This window comes from Clytia hemisphaerica, unplaced genomic scaffold, assembly GCF_902728285.1.
Source record: "Clytia hemisphaerica strain Z4C2 unplaced genomic scaffold, Clytia hemisphaerica genome assembly, whole genome shotgun sequence".
NCBI classification, from domain to species: Eukaryota; Metazoa; Cnidaria; class Hydrozoa; order Leptothecata; family Clytiidae; genus Clytia; species Clytia hemisphaerica.
Window position 1 is genome coordinate 487870 of NW_027103512.1, and position 22880 is coordinate 510749.

Consider the following 22880-nt stretch of genomic DNA (forward strand, 5'->3'; position numbering starts at 1 on the left):
AATACCACTTCTTCGGTTACCATCTTTAATTACGTCATATTAAGAAATCCCGGGGAAAAAAGGCGGTATTGACTTAGACGCCCAAAAAGGGCGTAAAAAGAGCTTTCATTTGGTATGTCATGATGCTATGTTTAGAGCAGCCATACGGAAATGAGGCCCTAGCAACGGATGCGATTTCCCGTTGCTAAGGAGAAAATTGTATATCAGGGCTCATAAGAAACCCAATATATCGGCAGATATTTATGCTACGGCCTTGAAATTTTCAGGGTATGTTCAGGAAGGATAAAGGATCCTAAAAAGCCCTAAATCCCGAAATTGATAAATTTTTCACCAATTTTCAAAATCTCATATGACTACCCCCTTAAGAAATATTTCAATCTTTGCGCATCTTGAATCAATGACGTCATCAATTAAGCATGACGTAAAATCTGTCAAGAAGGAAGAAGTTACGTCATTTTCTAATTTACTGTACTGCTTCAGTTATTCAAACATTTTTTATCAAAGTTCGTAGAGCATTTAGTTGGGAAAGCAAGTCAAAAATTCGAGAAAAAATATCGGGAGATTTTCAATCTTAGAAAATTTGTCGAAAAGGGGGGTCTAAATTTGGCAAAATGGAGTGAATACTTTGGAATTCTTTCAAAAACCTTAGAAAAAACAACTGGCCTACTCAAAGGCTTTCAACCCTAAGTCACCATTGAAAGAACAACTTGAAAAACATCATGTCAACTCCAGCCAGACGAAGATTGATGAGGGATTTCAAGAGGTACTAACTTTTTGTTTTGTTTTCACCTCATCTCTTTTTCAAATACATTTTTTCACTTAATTCAGTATTACTTATTAAAAATTGCGATGCATTACAGAAAGTAAGATTAAAAGTTGGCTGTCTCTTCGATAAAATTATTGGCCCAAGCGATACTACCGTCAACTGCTCTAAATTGGGACGGTTGGTGTTGAAACATGGGACTGGTTGATATCTGGTCTGTATTTTCACTTAAATCTCTTTGACAACAAATTTGTTTTGATAACTCCACCAAGTTTATCAATCATACTTCTTCGTTACTCTTAGTGCACAGACACTCGCGTGTGTTCCACTACAGATTTTTTTTCATATACTCGATATGCGAAAGAGTGCGAAAGAGAAATCTTGTATTTTTTAATACGCCGTTCATTAACTCAAATCAAATGACTTTGGAAGTTCGGTGAAATGGTGACCGAATTGCCGTCCCATGTTTTGTCAGATAGTCCCAAGTTAGAGCAGTTGACGGTATAATATATATGAATTATTTTTTGTAGACATCAGCTATTAGACCCGTTTCAATGTTTTGATTTTTCGCGTTTGTATGCGCATGCGCCAAAATAGTTACGGTTTTTCAGAGGCAGAAAACACAATGCGCTTGCTGGAAAAAGGCAGTTTTGATTTTATTATTCAAAATCTCTTCATCAGAATTTCATGAAATTTTAGTATAAGAATCCTATATAGTTCTTAGATAACATACTAAAATTTCTATTCAAAATTCCTTCTAGATCCTGAGAAAATTGACATAAACTGCATGCCTCCAGCTAATGTTGTTGTCATTTTTGCCTCTGAAAGTCGGGCCGTTTTGCGTGTCGTAACAAGCCGATGTAAACATGTGACGTCACATGAAACGGGCCTATAGACCTTTTTTTTAAAGAGGCAGCCATGTTGAATAATTATGTACTCCAGCATAAAAACAATGATACAGCCATGCATAATTACTGTATCATGCATATTTTAAAAATTATGCATGGCTGTATCATTGTTTTTATGCTGGAGTACATAATTATTCAACATGGCTGCCTCTTTAAAAAAAGGTCTATTGTATTGTGTACTGTGAAGTAGGGTAACTTGCATCGGATCAGTGGAGGGAAACTTGCATAGCCATCAAATGACAGGACTTCGGGAGTTTTCCGGAGCAGCTAAAAAAACACTATTTTTCTCTCTGGACAGGCTAGCTCTAAAAAGTTCTAAAACAGCAACTAATAACATGAAAGCCAGAATATGATTCTTCAATGGGAATCAAAACTATAAAGTGCACTTACAAACATCAATACCGTCAACAGCTCTAACTTGGGACTATCTGACAAAACATGGGACAGCAATTCGGCCACCATTTCACCGAACCTCTAAAGTCATTTGATTTGAGTTAAGGAACGGCGTATTTAAAAATACACGATTTCTCTGAGCGCTATCGTAATTATATCACAGATATCTTCTCCGGAACGTTCCAGAGTTCCGGTGCAGACCAATTGCCGAAAAAAATGAAAATTCATTCTAGGGCCATTCAGAAAGGTGATGGCTCTTCTTCACAAAAGCGAAAGACACAAATATATTTTTCGGATCCGGCATGCGGCAGATGCAGGAATAGGGTCAGGACCTGCAGGCAACCTACTAGTAGGGTTGGGTATGGTATGGGTGTGGTTGTGTGTCAGATCAGCTAGGAATTGGGTTATTATCAATTAAGGTCAGCATTGGAGCACGAAACAAGCACTCTTTTGTGACTTTCCCTTAATATAGTCTGGTCTGTAGTTTGTACACAATACCGTGGATATTTAGCAATTAAATCAAGAAATTTTTCCCTTGTGCAAGACCGTCGTACAATTGACAAAAGGCTAGATTGCAAAATCTTAACAGGGGAATAGAAAAATTACTGTAGCATATTAATGCCATCAGAGGAAGAAATGCTTGTTGAATAATTGAATAATACAAATAGGGCCTATCAAGGAGTTAATACATAATAGAGCATCACTAACGGAATTAATCATCAAAATCTTGAAGATCCGAGATCGTTTAAACAAAAAAGTCAAGGGTTGAACGAGTCAAACCAAAAACAGATCATCAATCTAAAAAATACGGGAGTAACACAAATACACGGCTCACTTGAAGGGAAAGATGTTCTTTCTATGGTTAAGTTGATTAGAGATGAAAAACAAATTAAAGAAAAAGCCAAAGAAGATTGCAAAAGTATAAAGCAGCTTGATAAAGAAGTATTTTATAAATGCAAAGAAAAATGCATTTGTGAAAGTGGAAAATGTGATGCTATCAAATTGAAAGAATGCTTGTCATGCAATGACATCCTAAGATTTGGATGTTCTAAATCAGGCTGCATTAAAAATGGGAAAAAGCCAATTATGATTACAGTCGCATCCGCAAAAAATGGTAAGGCACAAGGTTCCACAGAAGACGACATCATTGATAGCGATACCGGTAGTGATGCAAGTGTCCAAAGCGATGACGATGAAGATGAATATGTATCAGAAGAGGAAGATGAGCAGAAGCAGCCACCGAGCGTTGTTACTAAAAGTGGTAACGGTAGGTAACGATAGGTAACGACAAGTAACGGTAGGTAACGACAGGTAACGATGAAGTAACGGTCGGTAACGATGAAGTAACGCAAGTAACGAGGGGTAACGAAAAAGTAACGAAGTAACGATGGGGAAAAAGCTGAAAATGGTGGCCCTGAGGTGTCTAACCCGGTGATTTTGGGAGAACATAACGACTTTGGTTAATCTATTCAAGATGATTGTACAGCAGGATCTGATCGTTCTGGTGAATATGACTGTGGAGATAATAAATCCAATCGTTTTTATTGTAAATGGATGTTTGTGAATAAACTGGAAGATTTGACGGCTTGGTGAATCAATGGTCAATACAATGATGGAATCAATGGTGCTGGTCAATGCAATGATGGAATCAATGGTGCTGGTCAATGCAATGATGGAATCAACGGTGCTGGTCAATGCAATGATGGAATCAATGGTGCTGGTCAATATAATGATGGAATCAATGGTGCTGGTCAATGCAATGATGGAATCAATGGTGCTGGTCAATGCAATGATGGAATCAATGGTTCTGGTGAATTCAATGGTGGAATCGATGGTGGTGTACTGGTGGATGCAATGCTGCACTCACCAATGGTACTGTTGTGCAGGTGGATGCAAGTTAGGGATTGTGCATTTTTTATAAGCTTCATCTTTATAAGAAATCCATCGATAATTTTCGATTCAAGGAGTATTGACTTTCTACGATGGCTTCTTTCAAAGCAAGTTAGGGATTGTGCAAAATGTGAGCATTTTTATTTTTCTTATAAGCATCATCTTTATAAGAATACAATCCGTAACTTTTAATTCAAGGGGTATTGACTTTCGGCCGTTAGTTCATTCAAAGCAAGTTAGGGATTGCGCAAAATGTGAGCATATTTATTTTTCTTATAAGCATCATCTTTATAAGAATATAATCAAAAACTTTTGATTCAAGGGGTATTGACTTTCGGCCGTTAGTTCATTCAAAGCAACTTGGGGTTTGTGCAAAATGTGAGCATATTTATTTTTCTTATAAGCATCATCTTTATAAGAATACAATCAATAACTTTTGATTCAAGGGGTATTGACTTTTGGCGGTTGGTTCTTTCAAAGCAACTTGGGGTTTGTGCAAAATGTGAGCATATTTATTTTTCTTATAAGCATCATCTTTAAGAATACAATCAATAACTTTTGATTCAAGGGGTATTGACTTTTGGTGATTGGTTCTTTCAAAGGAACTTGGGGTTTGTGCAAAATGTGAGCATATTTATTTTTCTAATAAGCATCATCTTTATAAGAATACAATCCGTAACTTTTAATTCAAGGGGTATTGACTTTCGGCCGTTAGTTCATTCAAAGCAAGTTAGGGATTGCGCAAAATGTGAGCATATTTATTTTTCTTATAAGCATCATCTTTATAAGAATACAATCAATAACTTTTGATTCAAGGGGTATTTTCTTTCGGCGATTGGTTCATTTAAAGCAACTTAAGGTTTGTGCAAAATGAGAGCATATTTATTTTTCTTATTAGCACCATCTTTATAAGAATACAATCAATAACTTTTGATTCAAGGGGTATTGACTTTTGGCGATTGGTTCTTTTAAAGCAAGTTACAGATTGCGCAAAATGAGAGCATATTTATTTTTCTTATAAGCATCATCTTTATGAGAATACAATCAATAATTTTTGATTCAAGGGGTATTGACTTTGACGATTGGTTCATTCAAAGCAAGTTAGGGATTGCGCAAAATGTGAGCATATGTATTTTTCTCATAAGCATCATCTTTATAAGAATACAATCCATAACTTTTAATTCAAGGGGTATTGATTTTCGGCGATTGGTTCTTTCAAAGCAAGTTAGGGATTGTGCAAAATGTGAGTATATCTATTTTTCTTATAAGCATCATATTCATAAGATTACAACCCATAACACACCCCTGTCTCAGTGCCCCGGTGGCATGATTTCAGTACATGATTTTTTTCAGTACATGGTTTCAGTACATGATTTTTTCCTACGTCACTGCAGTAATCAAATTTTTATTGCACTCATTTGTAATCATCCTAAATGGCTTGGGAATTCAAGAACTGTTTTTTATTGTCGCTGTCTTTATTCAATTTATATCTCAATTCACAAATGAGTGCAATAAAAATTTGATTACTGCAGTGACGTAGGAAAAAATCATGTACTGAAACCATGTACTGAAAAAAATCATGTACTGAAATCATGCCACCGGGGCACTGAGACAGGGGTGTCATAACCTTTGAAGGTTTTGAATTTTGGTGATTGGTTGATTAAAAGAAAGTCAACGATTTCACATAAGAATAGCATTTAATTTTAATTTTTTTTGGTTTCGTTTTATTCCAAATTGAAATATGACTAAGGTCTTAACAATTCGATCGCCATTCACTGATTGCTCGTTTCTTAATTGATTCTTGTGCAATTGACATTGTAGCAAAATTTCAGCATTCCATTCTGCAAATCAAGTTAACAAAACAATATTACATTGAGGATAAGATATGTTTTAAAATGTAAAGTACTTTGTGAAAAGGAGGTCAAGTCATAATTAGACTCGAAAATGTTCATAAATTCATTGAAAGTCAACCAAAAAATGCCAGTATTTGCCCTTTCCTTCGAGTTAAAAAATGTTTTTTTTAATTAAAAATGTCAGATTTCAAAACAGCTCTTTTAACTTTCAAGAAAATAAGTGAATAAACTAACGAAATTAAGGACATTTTGAGATTTAAAAACATTCGAGCCTGAAAATCATGTGGTGAAATCACGAAAATTTACTGGTTCTTATATAAAAAAGTGATGATGATTCAAGAAAAATGCGTCGGTATTTTGGTGTTCGCGACCCCCGTGAGAAAATCATGATTCATGGGAAAAAGCATGCAGTAATAATAATAGGCTAGGTCAAAAGAAGAAGTCTACCCTTAGTGTTATGTAACTTTCTTGACTATTGTAATATACACGATTGTAGAGCTCCACGTGCAGTATGATACAAAATATGCTTACAAGTTGTAAACAATCCTATTTAGAAAGGAAAATCTCATGTTTATGTAAAATGTTTTCCCAAAGAAACGTACTTTCACACCTTTTAACACGAGGTAGCAGCTGTATCTTTTTATTTTACATCGTATTGAGTATCAAAGAAAGAGATTTGTGTAAGTTTGTAAATACACTCCAAATAAAGCAAAATTTGTCAAACGGAGGAGAAAGTTGATGTCTTTTGTCTTATGAATGCTTGAATGAAAGCGTACTGAGAAAAAAAGGTAGAATGTGATACAAAATTGTATTCTTATAAAGATGATGTTTATAAGAAAAATAAATATGCTCACATTTTGCACAATCCTCAACTTGCTTTGAATGAACCAATCACCGAAAGTCAATACCCCTTAAATTAAAAGTTATGGATTGTATTCTTATAAAGATGATGCTTATAAGAAAAATAAATATGCCCACATTTTGCACAATCCTCAACTCGCTTTGAAAGAACCAATCACCGAAAGTCAATAACTCTTAATTAAAAGATCTGTATTGTATTCTTATAAAGATGATGCTTATAAGAAAAATAAATATGCTCACATCTTGCTTTGAATGAACCAATCGCCGAAAGTCAATACCCCTTGAATCATAATTTATGGATTGTATTCTTATAAAGATGATGCTTATAAGAAAAATAAATATGCTCACATTTTGCACAATCCTCAACTTGCTTTGAAAGAACCAATCGCCGAAACTCAATAACCCTTAATTAAAAGATCTGTATTGTATTCTTATAAAGATTATGTTTATAAGAAAAATAAATATGCCCACATTTTGCACAATCCTCAACTAGCTTTGAATGAACCAATCGCCGAAAGTCAATACCCCTTAAATTAAAAGTTATGGATTGTATTCTTATAAAGTTGATGCTTATGAGAAAAATAAATATGCTCACATTTTGCACAATCCTCAACTTGCTTTGAATGAACCAATCACCGAAAGTCAATACCCCTTAAATTAAAAGTTATGGATTGTATTCTTATAAAGTTGATGCTTATAAGAAAAATAAATATGCTCACATCTTGCTTTGAATGAACCAATCGCCGAAAGTCAATACCCCTTAAATTAAAAGTTATGGATTGTATTCTTATAAAGATGATGCTTATAAGAAAAATAAATATGCTCACATCTTGCTTTGAATGAACCAATCGCCGAAAGTCAATACCCCTTAAATCAAAAGTTTTGGATTGTATTCTTATAAAGATGATGCTTATAAGAAAAATAAATTTGCTCACATTTTGCACAATCCTCAACTTGCTCTAAAAGAACCCATCGCCGAAAGTCAATACCCCTTGAATCGAAAATTATCGATAGATTTCTTATAAAGATGAGATGCTTACAAAAAATGCACAATCCCTAACTTGCATTCACCTGCAAAACAGTACCATTGGTCAGTGCAGCGTTGCATCCACCAGTACACCACCATCGATTCCACAATTGAATTCACCAGAATCATCGATTCCATCATTGCATTGACCAGCACCATTGATTCCATCATTGCATTGACCAGCACCATTGATTCCATCATTGCATTGACAGCACCATTGATTCCATCATTGCATTGACCAGCACCATTGATTCTATCAATTCATTGACCAGCACCATTGATTCCATTATTGCATTGACCAACACCATTGATTCCATCATTGCATTGACCAACACCATTGATTCCATCATTGTATTGACCAGCACCATTGATTCCATCATTGCATTGACCAGCACCATTGATTCTAGCATTGTATTGACCAACACCATTGATTTCATCACTGCATTGACCAAAACCATTGATTCTATCGTTGTATTGACCAGCACCTTTGATTCCATCATTGCATTGACTTTCACCATTGATTCCATCATTGCATTGGCCAGCACCATTGATTCCATCATTTCATTTACCAGCACCATTGATTCCATTATTGCATTGACCAGCACCATTGTTTCCATCATTGCATTGACCAGCACCATTGATTCCATCATTGCATTGACCAACACCATTGATTCCATCATTGTATTGACCAGCACCATTGATTCCATCATTTCATTGACCAGCACCAATGATTCCATCATTGCATTGACCAGCACCATTGATTCCAGCATTGTATTGACCAACACCATTGATTCCATCACTGCATTGACCAACACCATTGATTCCATCACTGCATTGACCAGCACCATTTATCTCACCATTGCGTTGATCAACACCATTGATTCACCAAAGCCGTCAAATCTTTCAGTTTATTCACAAACACTAATTTACAATAAAAACGATTGGATTTATCATCTCCACAGTCATATTCAACAGAACGATTGGATCCTGCTGTACAATCATTAGATTTCCAAAATTCTTGAATAGATTAACCAAAGTCGTTAGGTTCTCTCAAAATCACCATTCACCATTAGCTCTGCCGCAGAAATCTACAAATTTTGATAGTTCGACACCTCAGGGCCACCATTTTCAGCTTTTTCCCCATCGTTACTTCGTTACTTTTTCGTTACCCCTCGTTACTTGCGTTACTTCATCGTTACAGACCGTTACTTCATCGTTACCTGTCGTTACCTACCGTTACTTGTCGTTACCTATCGTTACCTATCGTTACCTACCGTTACCACTTTTAGTAACAACGGCCACCGAGCTAAAATTTGCAAATATCTGTTCTGATTTGCCAGCTGGAAGGATTTCCACGAAATTAAGAACAGTTCCTCGTTTTCCAGGCGAGAAATTTTTACCTCAGAACAGTTATATTTTTCCAGCTAGGAGGTAAAAAAACTTCCAGAACAGATACGAAATTACCAGGCTATTGATTTTACGCGAGTTAACTGTTCTTATCTACCAGGGCTGACAAAATCTTATAAGAACATATCGCTAAATTCCAGCTTGACATTGAAGGACTTTTAAGAACAGAAACTTAATTTCCAGCTAACAGTTCGAACAGATCCACAATTTCCAGATGTTTAGTAGAACAGATGGAGAATTTTCAGCTGCCACTCCAGGCAACCACATTCAGGACTTTTTTTAAATTCCCTCAGAACAGATAGGAAATTCTTAGACACGTTATTTATAAATATAAGATATCAGACTATTTTTTCATAAGAACAGATCATATTTTTCCAGCTGGTACCAATCTTCAGTAGAACAGATCATATTTTTCCAGCTGGTCCCAATCTTCAGTAGAACAGACCATATTTTTCCAGCTGGTCCCAATCTTCAGTAGAACAGACCACTTTTTTCCAGCAGACTTTTTTCTTTAGTTCGGTAAGAACAGACCGCCATATCCAGCTGGAACGTGCCTTCAGAACAGATATTTTGAAGTCCTCCTTCGGTGGATGCTTTCGGATGAGTTAGATGAGATTGAATTGATGAAAAAGGCATGGGAATTTCTCAGCCTTCCAACTAAAGAGGATGATTTAATTAGAAAATGGTTTGCAGTATGCTACAAGGGCAAATGCGGTGACAAAGATGGGCAAGTTCATAAAATTAGGATGACTTCATTAAAGGCAAGAATAGGATCTGGTACGATCCTGGAGGGCACACCAGCCCACCTCCCACCTGATGATGAAGATTATGATTTGGAAGACATTATCAGTCAGGAGTAATACCTTAAACAAGGCGTATACCTTGTTCAAATAAGACTTCCAAATTTCTATTGTTTGATACTTCCTATTTAGGAAGTAGTGGGAATATTTCCCAAACTAGGAAAAAGGGCACTCTCTCGTCTATACTATTGGGAAGAGCATGAAAATTGAATTCCCTTGGTGATTTTTAGAAAATTCCACAGCCAGAATTGATCACAATCTTCAATTTTAAAAAACAACCTTAAAGTCAAGTCTACATGAAACGAAAATCCGCTAAATAAAGATAAAAAAAGATTCCGTCTGTAGATTTTGATAATTTTTTTACTACTTGGTCAATCAAAGATTCCTCTTTCCTATATGTGTAAATTCAACATATGCCCTTTTTCCTATAACACATTATTTTAAAATCGACGTTTTTTCAAGAAATCTTAAACATGTATATACATGTACCTTGTTTAAGGTACATCCTAAACAAGGCAAACGCCTTGTTTAAGGTATTACTCCTGACTGATCATTGCTGGTCCGCTAGCAATCAATCCACTAAAGGATCTTTGAAATTTGATGTGCCAAAATATGACCAAGTCAAGCGTGTATTTTCAATGGTCAAAAACAAGGACAGAAAAAAAATGTGATTTGACTGTATTTTAATTGATGTTCATGTATATATTATTTTCATTTGTTTAAATATTCTTGTGTTGTGTTATTTCAATTGTTTCAATAAGTCAATAAAGGAGGTTTAGAGTTGTTGAAATTGAATAAAAACTTTTTCTTTGACCAAATATTCTTTGTGTACCGCAAAATGCCAGTCTACAATCTCATCTAAAAGTGGTATAATATTTTTTTTACAGCTTATGTGATTTCATTTTTTTACTCAAACCTTTTTTTACTATGCTATAGCAACTAGAAAAAAGCTACTTTGCATACTTGTATTCTAAACACAAAGTTCAAGGCTTGAGATTCTTAAAAAATCACAAAATTTTGGAAAAGAAAATTTTAAAGAAAAAGCCATTATAATTTTTTTATACTCATAATTTTGTACAATATCCAGTTTGAATCAAAGCCCTATTCCTATAGTAATATAAAAACTTCAAAAAATTTGATCTAAAAGTACCAAGGCAGCCTGTATGCATGAAAGATTAAACACTGGCATTCTGCGGTACCAGGACATTATGCGGTACATACACCTGTAGCACGAGTCAGAAAAATGATTACGCTTAAAATGTCGATAAACAAGAATTTAGCTTTTTGCTATTCTTTAAAAAAGTCTCTCCCTAAATTAAAAAAAAAGAAAAAAAATTTTCAATTTTTTTCAAACCATTCCAAAAGTGATGCCAGGACTAATTTGCACAACCAGAAATTATTTTGCAGGACTTACTAATCAAAATTTAGTTTTGATAAGCGATAATCATGATTTTATCTTTAGAACAATAGGACCCAGCTGTTTATGTAATAATCTTAGTTGGGATTTGTTCGCTTGCATATTTTACTTAGTGACCAGCTCCTTTCCAGAGGAAACAGATGGACAAATTTGCAGTTTTTTCACATTAATTTTTGCATTTTTGAACTTTTTTTCAGATTGCAAGATGACCCTCCAGCTGGTGTTAGTGGTGCACCTACTGAAAATAACATCATGCTTTGGAATGCTGTCATTTTCGGGTATTTTATATATAATTCAAAACTTGACCTCTATACTATAGAAAATAATTCAAAATTCAAAATTTAAGAAAAAGAGCTCTATAGTACAGGATATGGTTACAAATAATGATTTTTTCTATAATGATTATTGTGCAAAGCTAAAGGTTCATTTCCTGTTCTCAACTTCAGTTGAGCTACAATCTGACAATGTCTGTCTGTCTGTCTGTCTGTCACAAAAACTTTAGGGCAGCCTGTAGACTTCAAAAATGCTTGGATTTGGCTGAAATTTTGCACACTTGTTCCTTGGGTGAATATCTGGGGGTGTTTTTTTCTTTTTTTAAAAATTTTGATTTTTGGGGCCTGGGGACGAGTTTTTCGCCAAAACGAGGCTAAAACTTTAGGGCTGCCTGTAGACTTCAAAAATGCTTGGATTTGCCTGAAATTTTGCACACTTGTTCCTTGGGTGAATATCTGGGGTTTATTTTTTCATTTTTTGAAAATTTTGATTTTTGGGGCCTGGGCACGAGTTTTTCGCCAAAACGAGGCTAAAACTTTAGGGCTGCCTGTAGACTTCAAAAATGCTTGGATTTGCCTGAAATTTTGCACACTTGTTCCTTGGGTGAATATCTTGGGTTTTTTATTTTCATTTTTTGAAAATTTTGATTTTTGGGGCCTGGGCACAAGTTTTTCGCCAAAACGAGGCTAAAACTTTGGGGCAGCCTGGAGACTTCAAAAATTGTTCGATTTGGCTGAAATTTTGCACACTTGTTCCTTGGGTGAATATCTGGGGGTGATTTTTGCATTTTTCAAAAATTTTGATTTTTGGGGCCTGGGAACGAGTTTTTTGTCAAAACGAGGCTAAAACTTTGGGGCAGCCTGGAGACTTCAAAAATTGTTCGATTTGGCTGAAATTTTGCACACTTGTTCCTTGGGTGAATATCTGGGGGTGCATTTTGCATTTTTCAAAAATTTTGATTTTTGGGGCCTGGGAACGAGTTTTTTGCCAAAACGAGGCTAAAGCTTTGGAGCAGTTTACAGGCCTCCAAAATGATCGGATTTGGTTGAAATTTGGCACACTTGCTCATTGGGTGAATATCTGGGGGTCTACAATTGGGCCTATGAATGATTTGAGCCCACTGAAGTTGAGCCCAGTGCGTTGCACACGTTCGACTATATAGTAATGAGAGGAAAATCTTTTAGTCCCATGACCTCGCAGGATATGATCACTCATTGATGTGTTTTGCCAAACTTTGATTGTTCAATCAAAGAAAACAAGTAGGTACTTACCTGGCAATTTCTAAAAAATAATGACGAATCTTTTATTTTTTAGCCCTGACGAAACACCATTTGAAGGAGGTAAGTAGTACACACTAGGAATTTTTTGAACACGCCTACACCGTCTTTTTATTTTTCCTAAAAAAGCAGACATCTACCAATTATCAATCAAAATTTTATCAATTTTTTTTCTCTTTTCTTTAAAGGAACATTTCGCTTGACGATGGAATTTACTGAAGAATATCCAAATAAGCCACCTATCGTTAAATTCATCTCCAAAATGTTTCACCCCAATGGTTAGTGTTAGTTTTTTTTTTGTCTCTTTGAGTGCAATTCTCTGTTTTGAAATATTGTAATGTTACACACACATTAGAATTCATAAAATCATTTCTCAAAAAAAGTATTAACTTTAATTTCAACTTTTAAAAGCACTACACGTTTTTCTAAAGAAGTTATTTTTGGCTGAGGGTAAGCTTCAGAGTAGAAAACGTTATTCTTATCAGTTTACAAGTTTAGTTTGGAGATATTCTTAAGGTATTCTTACGATTTGGCTGATTTTCACCCTGGTATTTTTATAAAGACCATTCTTTTAAAAAAGCGTGTGCCTCTTTTCTCTCTTATTTCCAGTTTATGCTGACGGTGGAATTTGCCTGGATATTTTACAGAACAGATGGAGTCCAACATATGACGTCTCGTCCATTCTGACGTCAATTCAAGTAAGTTCCTTTCTTTGCTGATTATAGACAACAAAAAAGGCGAACAATTTCATGGAACTTAGTGAATTGCAATACTGTGTTGATCGAAGTTTTCTACAGTCACCTATCTTTATTTACTCCAGAAAAATTCTGGCTCAATCAAAGGCATCGGTGAAAAAAAAGAACTTGGAGTAAACATAATCGCTAGGTCATTCGCTATATTGAAATCAAAAACAGTATCCGATTATTACTGTATTTACATCTATAACGTCCAAGTATTTTTTCTTGGCAGTAAAAATCCAACACATCTCCAAAATAAGTCAAGTCGATCCATCGAAGGTTTGAATGTGGCTTTGAAAGGTGAATTATGCACCATTATATAGAAATTTAGAGTCTTCAGAACATGGATCTTGCTTGGTTGTAAGGGGGTGGTGGTGGCGGTGGTCCAAACATAGGATTAGTGTTCGATGGTTGTTGCTGAAAACCTCCTGGTTGATGAACTAAAAGGAAGAAGAAAAAGTTTCGTGCTTTGTGTGAAGGTGTCATCAATTCAGCTCGAATGAGAGTAAATTTAGTTTTGAGTTTCATCATTATAGATATGGACCTTCATTTGAAGTATTCGAAACTTGTGTTGAGCATCTATATACTTACAATGGTTATTGTTTGGAAACATGGGGTTTGTATTTGTTCCATTTGGTTGTGGTGGTGGATGTCCGAAACCAAAACCACCACCGCCCGGCTGTGCTATTTGTTGTTGAGGATATCCGCCGTTTCCCTGTTGCGTCGTCGGCTGTTGAGGATATCCGCCGATAGCAATGTCTTCTGTTGTTCTATCCATGTTCGAAATTCGATTGCGATTTGCTTGTTGTTTAGCGTATATCCTGAACCAGATGACGAGGAAAGTGATCGAGAAAACAGCTGGAGCGATAAAGTAATAGAGCTGCATCAATGAAAATGTGAAAATGTGCTCTAAGAGTCACAGATTTAGAACGCCATGAGCTGCATATAACATATGACGGTTTTTGTTTACTTCCTTTTTGCCTAGAAATGACAGTTTAATTAAAGGGATTTGAATTCTAATATGAACATGGCATTGCAAAGACTTCTTCCATAATTTTGACGTCAAAAAAGAGTGAAGCCCACTTTTTAAATGTACCTGTTTTTTATAAATAAAAAATTTCCAAAGAATCGAAAACTTTAAAATTTTCTGATTTCTCTGCTTATAGAAAGGGGGCAATCCTTAATGATCCGTGGCACCTTTCGCGTGACACCCTCATTTATCGCCCTTTTCGACTTTTTTAAAAGGTAGTTTTTTAGTATTTAGTCCATAACTTTTTTTGACAAATGACCGCTTAAAATTTAAGTTTATCCTTTCTCTTTCCGAAAAATAGGATTGCTTCTTTAACAACAGTTCATAGAACTTGATAAAATTCACTTTCAAAGAGGGGGACGTTAATTCAAGTCTTCGGCCGTTAATTAAGGTCTTCGACCGCTAATAAACCAGGTCTACGTCCGATGATGGAATAAAACTGCGGTGGCACCCCTACTTTTATGGAAACAAATAATGATGCAATTTCTAACAAATTATAAAAAAATCCATTTGTTAGCTGTTTTTTGGGCTAAAATTTATCCAACAAATATCGGGCTCCTTCACATTTCAGGCATTATCCTTTTGCATATAACCCTAACAGCCAGCTCAAACCGACACATTTAAATTGACTACTTTCTCCAACTATCCGTGTATAGATTACAAACTTTTTTGGTTAAAAACATCACAGCCTTTCCCGTTCGTTGTGAACCAAATAATCTAAAAGTAACACGTCTCTTTCTTGACAGTCATTGTTAGACGAGCCGAATCCGAACAGCCCTGCCAACAGTTTAGCTGCACAACTTTATCAAGAGAACAAACGTGAATACGAAAAGAAAGTACAAGCTATCGTCGAAACTAGTTGGCAATCAACTTGATCCAAGCGCCAAGTAAAATGAAAGAAACAATATTTTCAATATATAGATATATATTATTCAAAATGTGTCCCGAAATTATTATCTTTTTCCTCTCCTCTCCTAGCTTTTCATTATTATATTTGCATTTTGTGTATGATTTATAGTTACCTTATTTTTTATTTTGACAATGGTGACTTCTATGATTAAAGTCATATGGAAGCACTGGTGACTATCTTATCAAGTATTTGATTTCATTGAAATTTTTTTACCACATTTTTGTGTTTTTTTTTGCGGGTGCTTAAGATATCTGAATATGTAAATTTTTTTTGTACATAAGACTTGAAAAAACAGCAGAGATGAAATCATTAAATGCTCAACTTTTTCAATCCTTTAATCGTCAATTGAAACTTATGAAAATGTTTAACAATACTTTTCTATTGAAAGTGTACCACTATGTCTCGGCCTATTTGTTTTTTGAAAATTGATTTTAACCAGAGGAAAGCTTAAAAATGAAAACCACTTCCAGAAAATAAAATTGGTAACAGTTCACCCCTATTTCCGGGCCTTACAGTTGATCACATACCTCGAGTATCCCATCTCAACAACAGAAAGATCTTCACACAAGAGGCGCCCCCGAGAAAAGAATCCCACTTAAAATTTTGTTTTTCGGCTACAACTAGGTACAGTATATCCGAAAAAAGGAATAGATTTAGTGCGAGGTAAAACTCTGCTTAAAGAGAGTAATTGGCAGAAAAGATTCGACCGGAATCCACCAAATTAAGTTTTCGAAAAATCTATTTTTTCCATCATCTACCAACTACTTCAATTACATACTTTATTACAATTCTTTTTGTTATTTAAGTGCTCAAAACAATTTTATCTTACCTTATTACACGAATATTACTAGGCAAGTATTCAACGGCCTTGAAATTAACACGCAAAAATTTAACACGAATTTTATTTGCTTTTTCAAGGGTAATAAGGTATTTAAAAACGGTTTTTGGCCAAAAACAGCGCTCAAAAGTAAACGGTCGATGACTCAACCAATTGAAATCCAAACCCCGTGCCCATTTATTTATTTTTTTCAAAAAATAAATTAGAAATTATGGAATAAATTTTTATTCATGAAAAATATGTTCCGCTTTTTCAGGTGACGATGTATTCAATAATTTCTTCGGAGAATATTTTCGTTGAAGCAAATTTTCTGCTTTTTGATTGAAGATTTTCTAGTGCCACTTGCCATGCTTGATGTCTTTTCAAAACATGCATCTTGCTTGGTTGTAAGGGGGTGGTGGTGGCGGTGGTGCAAACATAGGATTAGTGTTCGATGGCTGTTGCTGAAAACCTCCTGGTTGTTGAACTAAAAAAAGAAATAGACATATTTGGTCATTTCTAAACTTAACTCGGGACCACGCCCAAACGAATGACGTAAGAGGCTTGTGGGGGATGAGTTAGAAGTTTACAGTACACTTAAAGTAGAAATAAAATACCTACCTGTTTGCCCAACAGGACTTTCAAGCTCGTTGAACATTTTTATACAATTCCCTTTTACCCCTAATCTTATTTTCCCGATAAGGTGTATCTAAAATAGAAACAACACATCAAAATTCCATTTCCATGAAAACTTAACCCTTTCCGAACGAGAAAAATGCAATTTTTGAAAAAAAAATCAAAATATTTCGCACGAAGTCTTGCGCTCCTACTCTTTCCAACGGTAGTACTCGAGTTATCCTCGTTTAAAGTGCCATTGGTGGGGCATCTTGTGGTCCATGCGTCCCTTCACAAGTCAGCTCCACCACGGGTAAGTTATGGCATGTCTTAAAATTACCATAATTTTTAGATCGCATTAGTCGACAGAAAATGACCAAACAAATGACTGAACGTGAAGGGTACTATGATGTAGTTTCTAACCTGATGTGTAACCTAATTGTTTTTTCGCTGATTTTCGCGAAAAATCGCAAAAACTGAATATTACGTAATAATCGATGACGTCATCAAAACTAAAAATTGAATTTCTCAAGAATGGTTTATCTAATCGTCATCAAAATTTCGAAAATATTTTTTTTTCAAATGATCGACTTTAGTAAGATACATCTTTGGTGAAAGTTTGAAGACAATTAGATAAACCATTCTTGAGAAATTCAATTTTTGGTTTTGATGACGTCATCGATTATTACGTAATAATCAGTTTTTGCGGTTATTCGCGAAAATCAGCGAAAAAACAATTAGGTTACACATCAGGTTAGAAACTACATCATAGTACCCTTCACGTTCAGTCATTTGTTTGGTCATTTTCTGTCGACTAATGCGATCTAAAAATTATGGTAATTTTCAGTTTTTGAGACATGCCATAACTTACCCAAGCAACCTCGTTTCCAGGGCCTGATTCTAACTTTTTATACAATTTTGATGGTTGTTTCTATTTTTTTTATCCTATATTAAAAGCAAATCGCCATGGGGACGAGGTTGAGTTAAAAGGTGTAGTGTTGCTATTGGTGTGGTCTGGACCAGCAAATAATAGCGTAATAAAAAGTGGTAAAGATAAGCCCAACCTCGTCCCCGTGTATCCCAGGCTTTATTTATGTTACTGATTGACGCCAGAGAATATTATCTAGCGCTATCAGTAAGAATCAAAAAGCTGATAATACGCAGGGATCGAGGTTGAGATAAGCCAACTCACAATTTGTATTATGAGGTTGGAACACCGTTGCATTCGTATTTATCAAATTAATTTCCGTCTGCAAACTCTTGGGTACCTAATAGCCGTCCCCCCCGCTAATTAATTTTTCCAAAATTTTCCACCCAGGACATTCTTATTCCAACCCCCCCCCCCCGCTTATTAATTTTTGGGAAAATGTTTTTGAAAGTTCCCTCTTTTGTCCTAATTCTGCTGTATTAGCCTCCTTTTCAAAGATTTTCCACCCAGGACATGTTTATTCCAACCCCCCCCCGCTTATTAAGTTTTGAGATTTTTTCCAACTCCCCCCCCCCCGCTTATTCCAAACCCCCCGGCTATTAGGTACCCGATCCGAGAGTAGTGTTGTTGAAACCAGTTGTCGCCGTTTGTTGTGGATATGCACTGGGTGCAAGGCTAACTTGGTTGCTTTGGAGTCAAGAACGTGTTTTAAGAATGTCCGAAGCCAATTAGCAGCATAACTAAGAAAAATAATGAGGGGTAGAATAAAAAAGTACTTTTCAAAATAAACTTGAAAATCATTTGCCATATTTTTGTACCTTCAACGAGAAACACACTGTCTCGTCTTGGCGCCTTGACAGTTTCTCAAATTTACAATTTGGACATTGCAGAAGCATCACTACATACTGGACGTCATTTATAAGGCAGTCCCATCCTAATCCTGATATGAGATTTTAATCGATTCTGAAAAATATATCCATAAACTTAAGCCAATGACAGGTACAAGTATGAAGGTTTATACCAGGTGTGCCACAAATAAGCTACCCTCTTTGATTTGATATTGCAGGCAGTAGCAGAAAGATTTTTCAAAGATTGTTTCGGAATTGTTTAGAGGAAAGCCTAACTTAAAATTTGGAGTATTACTTTTTAATTTTTTACTTCATTGGTTTAAAAGTTATGTTCAAAAACCTAAAATGTCAATTTTAAAAAATGTCAAAAAAAGGCTAAAACAAGGGTATCAATTTGTGAGAGAAAGGACTTCTTTTACCAAAACATAAAAGTACAAAGTCTTGCTCCTTGTATGTAACACTCTTTATGTTTTCTTTATCTATATTGTTTTTTTACTTCTGTTTTCGCCTTGGGCATAAACAAGATGTCGAATGCTTCAACCCCCACAAAAGTTTTCCAAGATAGTTTCCAAAAGTTTTCTGTGTGTGCATCAATCATCGTTGAAAAAGGTGGAGAAGGTGAAGGTTTTGAGAAAAATGCCTTGTTTGTACTGTTGCAGCTCATCTTGATTAACCCTGTATTTACAGGGATGCTTAACCTATTGAATAAGTACTTTTTACACAATGGAAATATGATGCATAAAATTGTTTTGTGTCTCTATTCATTACAATCAATTAATACTCTCGTTTTTCGCCTTTTTGACATTTTTAAAAATTGACATTTTAGGTTTTTGAGCATAACTTTTGAACCAATGAAGTAAAATTTAAAAGTAATACACTAAATTTTAAGTTAGGCTTTCCTCTGAACGATTCTGAAACAATTAAAAAAAAAAATCTTTTCTACTGCCTACAATATCAAATCAAAGAGGGTAACTTATTTGTGGCACACCCGGTAGTTAGTTAATCGAGATTAATTGTTTTTAAATCTAAAAATCGATTCATTGGTATGGTCCGAGACCGTGGAACGCTTGGGTAAAAGATAAGGTAAAGAGAAAACACCAATATTCAATAGAATTCGTTTAACAAAGCTATATTTACAACCCGTTGAGTTTTATAGTCATCGACAATCTCAGTAAAGATTCCTTATTTACAAACAACTGTAAACAATATAGATAAGAAATCAAAATAGAATATAGTTCCAGAGCTGTCGGCCTTTTTATGAGGTCATAAGCCTCAGAATTTTAACCATCCTCAACGTGTTCGCCGTATCGAAAACTGTCAAAAAAGTTTTGTCAGATCGAACACTAGCGGTCTCTTTGATCTCCACGAGCCCAAAAAAGAGGTCACAAAAGGGCTTAAATTTAGGTCATGAGCCTCATGGCTAAAATTTTACAGGTGATTAGTACAACCCTTAAGGACAATGAAAATCGAAAATCTAACCAAAAAATCCGGTTTTTTGACCTGGTCAGATGCCCAAAAAAGAGGTCAAAAAAGGGCCTAAACTTAGGTCATGAGCCTCATGGCTGAAATTTTACAGGTGATAAGTACAACCCTTAGGGACAATGAAAATCGAAAATCTAACCAAAACATCCGGTTCCTTGACCTGGTCAGATTCCCCTGAAGTTGAAAATTTTGAGAATTTTCGGGGGGTCGAAAATGACCCCCCTCTTAGACGAAACATTCTATAGCGTTTGATCTACTCAATATTTAGCGATGAAATTTGGACAGTGTGTCCATAACATCCAATTACATTTTGTGGGAAATTTATGTCATTATTTGATGACGTCATTGTGTCGTAATGACGACATTAGTTGCTCAAAATGGCCAAAATTTTACGTTTTTCTTACTTTTTACTCATTTTAATTCAATTTTTTTATATATCAGATGCTCCCTTTTTCATTCTTCAGTGTGTCCATAACATCCAATTACACTTCGTGGGAAATTTATGTCATTTTCGATGACGTCATTGTGTCGTAATGACGTCATCAACTGCTCCTCAGTTGCTCAAAATGGCCAAAAGTCCGAAGTGCTAGATATGAATTTTACACTGTGATGACAGATCGCCTTAAGATCTACGTTGTAGTTTGTCGGGATCAACCCAGCGTTTGTCTGAAATCCACGCGGGTCACGCGCTTTAGATTTGAAATTTGTAGCTTCATTTTTCCACCTAAGAGATTTCTTACTCGCCCTTCGGGCCTCGAATTCAAGTAAATTAAAGTAATCTTAATTTAGAGCCATTTGCAGCACTTATTAACGACAGACGTTGGTACAATTGTGAGCGTAATCAGAATCACAAAAAAGCGAACTAAGGGAATGGCTTTCGAGTCTGATATTTCAATTTTCGAAGTCTAATTTTTAGCTGAGCTTACGGCAACTTGTAGGTAAATTACTGTGCACATCATAATAAATTGTTTCATTGTACGACTAAGATTTACAGATACCTAAATGATAAGAAGCTCTCACGATCATAGGTCCTTACCCGTGAAATTCTGAAACTTATAATTTATAATCTGTTCCGTAAAGTATCCGTATCTAACGATGCAAACAAGCTGTTCTTTATAATTTCAAAGATTTCAGGAGAATAGAAAAGATAAAATAAGTAAAAGTAAGAAAAACTTAAAAGGAGTCCCCATTTTGGCTAATCAAATAAAAACATAAATTTCCCACAAAGTTTAATTGGAAGTTATGGACACGCTTGAGAATGAAAAAGTAGTATCTGTTATGAAAAATTGAGTAAAAAGTAAGATGAACTTATGACTCCCCTTTTGCCCATTTTGAGCAACTGATGAGCAGCTGATGACACAACGACGTCATCGAAAATTACATAAATTTCCCACAAAGTGTAATTGGATGTTATGGACACACTGGAGAATGAAAAAGGGAGTCTGATATATAAAGAAATTGAATTAAAATGAGTAAAAGGAAGAAAAACTTGAAAATTTTGGCCATTTTGAGCAACTGATGACGTCATTACAACACAATGACGTCATCAAATAATGACATAGATCTCCCACAAAGTTAAATTGGATGTTATGGACACACTTGAGAATGAAAAAGTGGTATCTGTAATGAAAAATTGAGTAAAAAGTAAGATGAACTTATGACTCCCCTTTTGGCCATTTTGAGCAACTGATGAGCAGCTAATGACGTCATTACGACACAATGACGTCATCGAAAATGACATAAATTTCCCACAAAGTGTAATTGGATGTTATGGACACACTGTCCAAATTTCATCGCTAAATATTGAGTAGATCAAACGCTATAGAATGTTTCGTCTAAGAGGGGGGTCATTTTCGACCCCCCGAATATTCTCAAAATTTTCAACTTCAGGGGCATCTGACGACTAGGTCAAGGAACCGGATGTTTTGGTTAGATTTTCGATTTTCATTGTCCCTAAGGGTTGTACTTATCACCTGTAAAATTTCAGCCATGACGCTCATGACCTAAATTTAAGCCCTTTTGTGAGGAGATCAAAGAGACCGCTAGTGTTCGATCTGACAAAACTTTTTTGACAGTTTTCGATACGGTGAACACGTTGATGATGGTTAAAATTCTGAGGCTTATGACCTAAATTTAAGCCCTTTTGTGACCTCTTTTTTGGGCTCGTGGAGATCAAAGGAACCGCTAGTGTTAGATCTGACAAAACTTTTTTGACAGTTTTCGATACGGCGAACACGTTGAGGATGGTTAAAATTCTGAGGCTTATGACCTCATAAAAAGGCCGACAGCTCTGGAACTATATTCTATTTTGATTTCTTATCTATATTGTTTACAGTTGTTTGTAAATAAGGAATCTTTACTGAGATTGTCGATGACTATAAAAGGCCGACAGCTCTCGAACTAAAATCAAAACTTCAAGTTTCAAGTCGAGAAAAGGAAGTCAAACGGCGTTCGAATATTGTTCTGCTCACCACGTGAGGTTATTGCAATTTCAGTTTCACAATACAGTGAGCTTTAACTTTATTCGAATCCCTCTAAAAGTAAATCCCTTCCAGTGTGAAAATTTTATTGAATAATTTCTACATTGGAATCTCACTGCAATTCGGCTCACTGTAATTCAAGTGAATTAGAGTTTAAGTTCGAA

The 22880-nt window shown here is 35.4% G+C and overlaps 2 protein-coding genes across 2 annotated transcripts; one reads left to right on the top strand and one right to left on the bottom strand.

Moving 5' to 3' along the window:
- The first annotated feature begins 509 nt into the window (after positions 1-509).
- On the top strand, positions 510-15876 carry LOC136799236 (ubiquitin-conjugating enzyme E2 A). Its single transcript, XM_067055925.1, has 6 exons — positions 510-763; positions 11517-11597; positions 12907-12932; positions 13058-13147; positions 13479-13567; positions 15383-15876. The coding sequence occupies exons 1-6, from the start codon at positions 720-722 to the stop codon at positions 15509-15511; spliced, it is 459 nt and encodes a 152-aa protein (XP_066912026.1). The 5' UTR covers positions 510-719; the 3' UTR covers positions 15512-15876.
- Positions 13893-14544, bottom strand: LOC136799237 (uncharacterized). Its single transcript, XM_067055926.1, has 2 exons — positions 14198-14544; positions 13893-14046 (listed from the first exon to the last, which is right to left on the bottom strand). The coding sequence occupies exons 1-2, from the start codon at positions 14490-14492 to the stop codon at positions 13943-13945; spliced, it is 399 nt and encodes a 132-aa protein (XP_066912027.1). The 5' UTR covers positions 14493-14544; the 3' UTR covers positions 13893-13942.
- Positions 15877-22880: the final 7004 nt, after the last annotated feature.